Source organism: Rhipicephalus sanguineus, chromosome 4 (assembly GCF_013339695.2).
Source record: "Rhipicephalus sanguineus isolate Rsan-2018 chromosome 4, BIME_Rsan_1.4, whole genome shotgun sequence".
NCBI lineage: Eukaryota > Metazoa > Arthropoda > Arachnida > Ixodida > Ixodidae > Rhipicephalus > Rhipicephalus sanguineus.
Genome location: NC_051179.1, coordinates 11462913 through 11473174, shown reverse-complemented (window position 1 = coordinate 11473174; position 10262 = coordinate 11462913). Strand labels below are relative to the sequence as shown.

Sequence of the window (10262 nt, the reverse complement as noted above, 5' to 3'; positions counted from 1 at the left end):
TCTTGGGGTCACAAATAAAATGGCTTGGAAGTACCACTGTCTACATGTGTACATGCTTCCTCTGTTGTTTGTGTGTGTGTTCAAGAGACACTATAAAAAACAATTACTAAATTACCCTTTCACAATAATACCAAAAGCACCCTTTTTGCAAAAAAAAAAAAAAAAAAAAAGAAACGCTCCTCCACAAGCAAGAAAATATGGACAAAAAGAGAATAAATGTTACAACGCCATCTTGAGGTTCCCACACCAACCCGCTACGACATCGCTAGATTTTCATGCCGCCTGGTTGAACATGCATAATATTTTATGGGTAAAAATGAATTACCTTGTGTTCTGAGGGAGCCAAAGACTTAACACAGCAAGTTTCAGGAAATTTTATTCAGCTAATGTGGCGAAAATATGAAAACAAAACAAAAAAAAAGACTTCAAAATCTATGATGCCACGATAAGATGCAGGCACTGGGGTTTCAGTGTGAAATTTAAAAATGAAGCTTTGACCTTCATTTTCTCTTCTAATAATTAACCTACGATTGATTGCAATATCAATGACAATAAAGCTCGCACAGCATAAACATTTATGTCTGTAAATTGATGTACCGTTTCGCTTCAATGTCCCAAAAGAACCCCATGAAGAAGCAAGGAACGGCACCCACCTGCAAAGTGGCGAGCACACTTGCAAGAACCTGGTCTGAGGTGAAGACCTTCCAGAGACCATCGCAAGCAAGCACAAGAAAACGGTCAGCAGGCGTCAGCTGGCAACGCATGACGTCTGGGAGGCAGCTGACACCGCATCGCTTGTACTGGCCGTCACCGATTGAGCGAGACACCTCCAGCACACCTAGCACTCGTCCGTCCCTGCAGGCAAAGTTTAGCGATTCCTATTTCTCCAAGTGCTCTGGCTTAACGAAGCAACACTACAACACGCTACATGACACTTATCACTGGTGAAAGTATTGGGTGAGATCATTGGTAGGCTTTAGTACTGCAGTGGACTTAAATAGGCTGAAAGTGATGACGGTGATGATTGTTTAATATACTCAGGCTTAACTAGCCAGAGCCTGAGTTTAATATACTCAGGCTCTGGCTTAACGAAGCAACACTACAACACGCTACATGACACTATCATTGGTGAAAGTATTGGGTGAGATCATTGGGAGGCTTTAGTCCTGCAGTGGACTTAAATAGGCTGAAAGTGATGACGGTGATGATCGTTTAATATACTCAGGTTTGGGAATTCCCAATATGGCAACATCCGATACTTCACATTTTAGTCGCATGTTCTACTGTGCAGTTATTAGTTGAATAAAAGCGTAGGAGAAAAAATATTTTGAGCGAGTCCGAGCTATGTTACTAAGTACCATTGTGAGCAATGTGAAAGGGAATGTGCGAGCGCATAGTGAATAGCCTCAAACCCCAATTTGACCCATAGTCGTATGGTACTGTCAAAAATAAAGTGGAAACGGTGATGCTTTTCCGCGAACTGTTGTCACTCCCACTGCGCGTCTATTTTCAAACGATGCGCAAAATATATGACACAAATAACAGGTTGATACTGTGGTGCCTGTCGTAGCGCTCACGCACAGCAAACAGCAGTACCGTTTTTTTTAATCATAGTCTGCTGTATTTTGGTTTTATGCGTTACACGCACACACACAGTGAATGAAAAAGCGGTATTTTTTGCAGAGCTATAGACAGCACACTGCGCACTCTGCTTGGCATAGCTGCCTTATGCTTATGAGCGGCCCGTGATATGCAATAAGCTGCCATTTTTTTCTATCAGTAATGGCTGCAGTCATAGTCCTTCAACAGTGCAAGTTTGAATAGCCTGACTTCATTAGGATGAAAAGAAAGACTGCCGATAGCTACAGATGGACCAAGCCTGTTGGAAAATGTCCCGTCCAAGACTTGCATGCCAGTAAGTGATAAAACAAGATTTCTCTTCATAATGCCACTTCCTGGAAAAAAGTGCTTAAAGGCAGCAAATACACAGCTAAAAAGGAGTATTGATTGAAAGTGATATAGTTGCAGTCTCGCTTACCGCCAAATTTAAACCTCCTTTTACTGTAGTATCCAGAAAAGTGATGTTCTATAGCCTTTCGTACCAAGTTAATGCAAACATGAAAGTGAGCAAACCTCTCAACTACTCACCAGCCCAGTTTCTGAAACAAAAGGCCCACAGTGAATTATGCAAATGGAATGATCGTACAGCTGCCAACCTACAGTGTTTTATGGAACAGTGGCTGGAACAGTTTCGGTTGGAAGAACCAACCAGTTCTGCCAGCACTGCTATCGCCTATTCCGTAAAGGATATCAAAGCATACAAACAAACTACAGTAGAACCCCGCTGTTACGTTCCTCACTGCTGCGTTTTCCCGGCTGTTACGTCGTTTTCCGCCGGTCCCGGCATAGCTCCCATAGGATACAATGTATTGGGAACCCCGCTGTTACGTCGTAACTGTCGGACCGTTCCCGTATGATACGTCGCGAAGTGCGCTCGGAGCCGACCGAGTGATTACCAAAGAGAGCCGCCATGGTGCATTTTCACGCAGCTTGGCCTCGTTTGACCGTAATATTAGCCGCATGAGAGGCGCAAGCAACAGAATCTTTCAATTGATGCAAACAAAAGCATGGCCTTCGAGATTCAAATTGCAAAGATGGCGTCTATGACGTAACTGCACGCAAAAGCAAGGCCTTCGAGATTGGCATTTACTATTGACAAAAGCATAGCCTTTGAGATTTGTATTGCACAAACATGGCGTGTATGACGTAATTGCTTGCGAAAGCAAGGCCTTCGAGATTGGCATTCACTTCTGCCATCGCGTTGGCGTAGACTCATCATCATCGTTATTTGTCGGAGAGCGGGAGGAGTTCGAGCTGGTTGGAGCTCGCACGGTCGTGCGTGCGGTTCGCGGTCGGACTCGCCGCGCCGGTCGTGATTGCGTGTGCTTAGATCTTTCATGCCTACAGCTGTTGGTGTTAAAAAAATCACATACGTTGATTACATTTCTGTGGATGAGGCCGTCCTAAGCTCCGCGTTTCTATCCATCGACTAGATCGCGGCTGAGCGCGCCGATTTTCGTGCTGCTCGTAAGAATTGAAATAAAATTCTGTACCACTAAATATTTTGCCGTTTTTCCTGTTTTTCGGCTCTTACGTTTCCCGTCTCTTACGTTTATTTCCTACGGTCCCTTCAAAAACGTATCAGCGGGGTTCTACTGTAATATCCCTGTCACACGGCAAATCTAATGTCATTTACAGCTAATGTCTTTCGTTTGTAATGCCATTTGTTTGCTGTCACACGGGGGACATTTCGGGATTTCGGGAATTGCTGTCACAATTCCCGAAACACATTCGCATTCGATTTCGAACCGAATGCGTTGTCTCGACGCCAGGGACCTTTAAGGAGATGACTGTTGACTTAAGTATACGTAACTTTTGTAATTCGTAAATATTTTGTTTACTAGATTAAATTATTACTGGTTTGATGACGTAGCAGCACGCGCGCAAGTTTCTAAAAGAAAGCTACTCTCAACTGTACGCATGTGAAAACATGCGTATTTTTATGTAACAATTCATTAATTTGTTTCTTTTTTGTTTGTTTTTCTTTGTATCTGTGGGGGTAAAAGGAAGACAGTATATTTATTGCTTTTCTGTGTACATGTTGCTTTTCTGTCGGTGCCAAGTTCAAGGGACCGTGGGCCTCGTCAAGCCGTTTTGTGGCTTTTAGCTCACGGCCCTCAACATCTGTATTTGTCAAAATCTGATGTTGAAATAAAAAATGAATGAATGAATGAACTACAGCGGCTGGACGCCGGCCATGTTTCATTTATGATCTCTTGTTATTGTCTGTATCGCGGACGCTGATTGTTCGATCACACATGTTTTGGTGATCAAGGTGGTGACTACATGAATTAGCTGCCGTCGTCTCATTTCTGCAGCCGGAGTGTCGATCGTGCTCCCACGCTTCAGTTCACTGTACCCACGCCCGGTCAACGTTGGCCCGGTCATATTGTCGGCCATGTTGGTTTTCGCTTGATTCTTGGCTTGACTTCATTTGTGTTGTGCAGCTGTGGCAAGTTGTGTAAAACGGCTGCGTTTATATTCTTGGAGTAGGTTTTTAGTGATAGAAAAATTATTTTTGAGGATACACGCATGTTAGATGCAAGTTTTAATAGATTTTTATTTCTCCCAAAGTCACAGCTCAAGAGGGCTAAGGTCATGGTCATCATTTTAAAATGATATTTGTTATCATCGTGTGACAGCAGGTTGGTAAAATGACATTAAGTTCACCTAATGTCATTCGTTGTAAATGATGTTAGATTTGCCGTGTGACAGGGTTACAAAGGTCTCTAATATGGATGTTTTCCCACAAAATGTGAAGACATCCACATATACAGGATGAAAATACAGTCTCTTTTGAACAGCTTAGGGCATGGTGGAAAGCCGCACTGATCAGCTCACATCGTCAAGATCACATATGTGCCATCCAGCGAGCACGGGAGGCAGCTGCGAGACACCCCTGGCGGGGCCTAGGCCCAGGCCTCAATCTGCCGGTTTGAATAAACTTGTTCACACACACATAACATGGATGCTCGACCACGTTGAAGTTGGGGTACTGCATTAAGATTGAAAGTTGAGCAAGTTGGTAAGTACAGTCAACGTCCAATTTCTCCGACTCCCTAGGGACGGCAAAATGGTCCGAAAAAACGAATTCATGCTTTTTTATTCCGCTCAAGCGATTAAATCACCACAGCCATGTCCGAAATAGCTTAACGCCCCCCAGTACACTTATCAGGCATTTTGGTGCATGCCCAGACTCTCGCAAATACATTTGGTACCTGCCGTGAACACCGCTTAACTACGTGCCGACCGGCACTTACAAATTTGCATCTCGTGATGAGTGCCACTGATACCAGCAAAGCGCAGAATAGATTACGGCTCTCTCGCATGGTGGGTTTGGAAATGATGGTGCAGAACACAAATACTGTGGCGGCAGAGTGGACGACTCGTCCGGCATTCTCAGATGCGTGTGTGCATGTAAACGATGTGCACAAACATCGCCGAATCTCCGCCAATACGCAGCATTTGCTGCCGTGAGAAGTCCATAGTTCCTGGTTGTGTGCAGCACATCGCCAAGCCGACACCGTCACTGTACCTGCCGCCATCATGCCTCCGTGCATTTCCGCTGCTCATCCACAAAGACATCGCCGCACGGCGCCGTGATAGTAGCCCCTTTGAATTTCTGGTAAGCTTCACCTCACAACACTTTGGCATTGCAGCAAAGCTGACTTTCGGACTCTGCTACTGTCGCACACAGATCGACTCGCGAAAGCGCTTGTTTTAACATAGAGATGATAGACACGGCAGAGGTGAGGGCTTCAATTAATGCCTTTCAGGCCTGCAATTTGGGCAAACATCGGACGCTGACAAGTTTCAGCGTCCGAAATTTCGGACGTTCTTATACACCGTCTATGGGGCTGGTGATGGTGCTGCGAAAGCGTCCGAATTTTCTAACAAGTCTGGAAAATCAGGCGTCCGTAAAATCTACAGTTGACTGTACTGTTCCTCTCGTAATTTGGACAGTGCTCATGAAGCATGAAACAAGAGAAAAAGAAAACCTACAGAATGTGTGACGAATCGTGCAATGCACTTCCTTCTGCCGTTGCCTCGTGCTTCATGAGCAGTGCACAAATCAGACGACGGCACTGGTTATATTCAGCACTCACTCAACCACGAAAAGCAGGAGAAAAGTACTCACTTCACATATCCTCCTGCTTTTTGGATGCGCATCCTTTCACCATAGTCTGTTGGACTGTGATCTTTGCTCAATGGGATCGCAATGTGCTTCTGCGACTCCTCGTGGTATCTGCACAGGATGGCCTTTAAAAGTAATGATAAAATAAGAACGATCATTATGAAGTAAATTATAATGCGTGCCTCCAGTTTAGCACAGAAGTGTCTCTGATTACACAATTAAAATAAAGGACAATAATGAAGCTGTGCTAGAATTTATACAGGTTTCAGAAAGGCTGCTAATGACAGCTGCAAATAAACATGAGTTAATTTTGCATTTCTGCTGCACCGCAAGCAGGTGCCCAACAATCTGCTCAAGTGACGGTTAAAGCTTTATCTCACTAAGCTACGCGAGAGATATAAAAGTTGCCAAACTGCAAAGCTGCAGGTTCACTTGGGACAGCATGTCACGAATGGCACTGACTTTGCTGTCACCGAGGTTGGCAATGTACAGTGTGTTGTTAATGGCAACCACAAGGACAGCTGTGGTGCCGTCTTTCCAAGAGGGCTTGGAACTCGCTGCCCTCTTCAGGAAATCCTCGTCCGTCTTCTTGAAGCTTTCCATGATGGTTCGCTTGATTTCCTTTTCAACATGGCTCATGTCACCTGTAATCACAACGTGTGAGAAGCACAGTAAGTGCCACTTCAGAGCTGCCTGCAGCTGTGAAAATATTAACCATCACACCAGTCTTTTAAAGTAAATTGGACAAATTCAGTTGCATCTGCACAACAGCCACCTTGAAAGAACTGAAATTTTACAGCAGAAAAAGGAAATCACTGTCAAACTGGGTCATCTGCATACTGTCAGGCATTTTCACAAAGATGCACAAATAGTTTAGGCAAAGTGATGATAATGCAAATTATACAATAATACAGTTCATACAGACATTCATACAGTTCAGTATGCTTATGCTACATGTTTTGGGCTGGTACAGCTTGTATTAGGAGATGAACACACGTCACAACATGTTTTCTATCAAAAACAGTGTCCTATAGCTAACACTCCAATAAACAAGAGACGAACTTCCCTTTTCAGCTGCACCAATGCCATTCAAAAACAGCACAGGTGCCTGATCATCAGTTCCAGCAGGTAAAGACAAAATTTGACCAAAGAATATATAGTAGCAGTACAAGCTATTTGTGAATAGTACAGAAAACTTGCAACATAGGGATTGTCGCAAGAAAAAAATGATCTTCTAGCCTAAGTCAAAGTATAATTTGATTGTCACATTATTTACTTGAAGGGACTACTGTCTAAGGAGCCACTTTTCTTATGGTTGAACAAAAAGTTTATACAGAGAAGTGTCCACACCTGCAGTGGTTGCACGTGGATATTCTATGATCAGAACTGATCAATCTGAGCCATCTTTAAAGAACAGGAGTCCCTTGAGCAGCAACACTGAGGAGCGAGAGTAATGCCGATAGTCCGCCTTGCAAACGGGGAAGACAGAATGATGGGCAGCTTTTGCCAAGAGTGAATGCGACTTTCATCAACCGTCCACATTTCGACGTTCTCAGCAACCTATTACAAAGAAAAGCTGCTGCAAACAGTGTTCATTGCTGTACAGACCCTCCGTCGTATTTTCCTAAAATTTGATGTCTAAAACATGGTGTCTGCTGCGTGTTTCCAGCTCTTGCATTGCTTCCACCAAATGCAGTTAGAAAAGCCGTCGAGATCCCTCTCTGCTGACCAGACAAAACCGTCAATAGAGCGTGTATTTGGAAACAACCTACTACAAGATAACACCCAGCCTATGCCATCCCATCCTTTAGTCTGCCGATAAACAAGTTAAGCCAACTCATCCGAAATTAAACCACGCTTTTTGCATGTGGCCATGACCAGCAACGCTCATCACCATTGCAATGAGGCACTATGTCACACCGAATGCAACGCCATTTTTTAACTCAAAAGCAATAAAGATTAAGCCATGCATTATAACTTATACAAGAAACTTAAAATAATGTATTGCATATTAATATTAGGGAAGGTCCTGTAGCAGCATACACTAATGGAAGGCTGCATAATAGGGTATCCTATCCCAATTCCTGTCTTGTCACATGGGTAACCAAGTGTCATTTTATCTGGACAGACGTTCTGAACTGTTGACTCTCCTTTAGACATTTCAAGGTACATTTTACAACAAATTCCTAACTCTAGTGAGAGTAAAGCAGAATGCTCATTATAAACAACAGCAGCATGTTGTATTTCAATTTCAAGACATTAAGTACGACACCAAAAAGCTCTATCAGGGACCGTTTAATGGAGCCTGTCATAATGCACAAAAATATAACAGCAGCAACACTTGGCAAACAAAATGTTTTTAATGTGCACAACGCGGATCTGTATGCAGATACCCAATATGAATATAGCCGCGTCTCACAGTGTCACGAAATGATTGCGCATCTAGAATAAAATTATTTGTGCCAGGAAATGTCATTGTCAGGTGTAATTAAATGCAGTGAAGGCTGATACTTTCCAACAATTTACATTTGAACTGCTCAGTCTATATGTTCTGTCATGTATGACAAAACATTACAGCTGATGCGGAGAAGCAAGAATGTAGTAGCACAACACGGGAGTGCCCCCGCAGAATGGTTTTCCTTTTACCTCCTCGCCGTGTATGAATGACGTGGGTGCAGCTGCCGAGGGAGAAGCAAGAGAACATGTAGACACATAAACTGACCTTGGGCCCTAAGTGTTTAAGCAAGGGAGACAAGAATGGGGAGGAGGCAGGCAGTACCCTTCGGGAAACGGGTGGCGAGTTGCCGATGCAGCTGCTGAGCTGCATGCCGTGACGCTCGGGAACCATTGTGCCCATCAAAGACAGCATAGTATGCAAGCCGACATCTGCAACATCAAGAAAGGGTTGTGTTAAATGTGGTCCCTCTAACTGCTTTGTACAACAATTATTTCGCAGACAAGTAGCCACGGAAGATAGGGCAATCTTATTACACTAAGAAAAGGAGAGCCTTCCATGCTATAAGTATTTATATATAGGCATATCCACAAAGCCCAATATATCATTTTTATTTCAGAGTTTCATACTTCAAAATTTAAGCGAACAAAACACAATACAATGACCACAGCAGTGTTTTTGGTACACCAGAATGTAAGGATATAAGTAGCTAGGGGCAAGAAAGGTACCTCCATGTCTCCAACATCCCAAAGATTTGTTTACAGAAGATAAATTGCACAAAACTCTCCAAGAACCCTGTCTAATGCAAGCACTCCTGCAAAAAAATTTATGGCCGCACCAATGCTGGAGTGATGTCCTACTTGTTAACAAATCATTGCCAATTAATGTTTGCTCAAGTAATTCAGTAACATCTCATTGTTTTTCTGGCCAGAAATAAACGATTCAGTTGTCTATAATTCCTTGACGAGTAGTGGTGTCTGGGCTTTATGAGGGTGTTCTAAGAATACGTTATCTGGCTTATGTCAGCCCAGCACGACTTACGGGATGAAATACTCTAAATGCCCGTTCTGTTAGGATTTAACCGCCAGATACCAAGCTCGGTGCTCCCCCGCAACAACAAAACACAAGCATACATGCAAGAAGGAATTGCAAAGCGCATTGCTACGGTCGCCCACAAGGAAACGCTCGCGAAACTGACCAACGGGGCACCACGCGGTTACTAACATGGAACCGTGCAATTGAGGAATGTCTGCGTGGTAAGCATCTTGGATGACGTGCGCATCTTGCATGTCCTCCCGCTCTCCCTTGCGCTCCGCCACGAAGCCACGGAGCGTAATGACACCTGCAAAAAAAATGGACTCAATTAGCGAGGGTAGAAGAGCTTGAAGATGGACCACTCGTACTTTGCGCGGGCCTCTTGTTTTGCGCGTCGTCCTGCTCTTCATCTCGTGGCCTTTTGATCGGCTGCGGAGGAACCTTCTCCTCGGTCGAAGACGGTGATGGCAGATCGTCAAAAAGTGCGTCGTTCTGGGCCTTGGTGATCAGTTTGCGGCGGATCTCCTTGGCCACGGGCTCCTGCCGAACGGCCTTGGACACGCTTTCTGCTTAATGCAAAGCATAAAAATCCGAGACACACAGTGTCAACGAAACCGTACAGAGACGCCGAGAGGGTTTCCGAAATGATACCTGGCTCTGGCAGATCGCTGAACAAATCCATCTGAGGGCTATCTAAACAAGAGTTGACACTAGCAATGAAAGAAATGCAGCTGATTGGCCACGACGGCTAAATTGAGCTGAAGTTGTTAGAAAGCGCCGAAATGGCCTTGCTCGAACACATCATGCGCTGATCAGCAGAGCGACGACGCTCTCAGCAGCATCAACACATCCCCCCGCATGCGCGCTGTAATGCGGTCGCTAATCGAATCCTTGGCTATCGCTTTTGAATACACGAAAAAAATCACTCGAGTTTAGCACTAATAAGTTTACAAAGGGCAACGGTTTAGGAGGTCAGTATGCCTCCGTTAAACTACTAGTAATTCCATGATTAAAAAC

General features: G+C 44.2%; 1 protein-coding gene across 1 annotated transcript; it reads right to left on the bottom strand.

Annotated features, from left to right (window-relative positions):
- Positions 1-575: 575 nt before the first annotated feature.
- LOC119389387 (integrin-linked kinase-associated serine/threonine phosphatase 2C) lies at positions 576-10167 on the bottom strand. The gene is made up of 7 exons (XM_037656618.2): positions 9897-10167; positions 9614-9811; positions 9435-9552; positions 8535-8641; positions 6218-6399; positions 5759-5880; positions 576-855 (listed from the first exon to the last, which is right to left on the bottom strand). Exons 1-7 carry the CDS (start codon positions 9925-9927, stop codon positions 576-578), a joined length of 1038 nt encoding a protein of 345 aa, XP_037512546.1. The 5' UTR covers positions 9928-10167.
- Between the last annotated feature and the right edge of the window lie 95 nt (positions 10168-10262).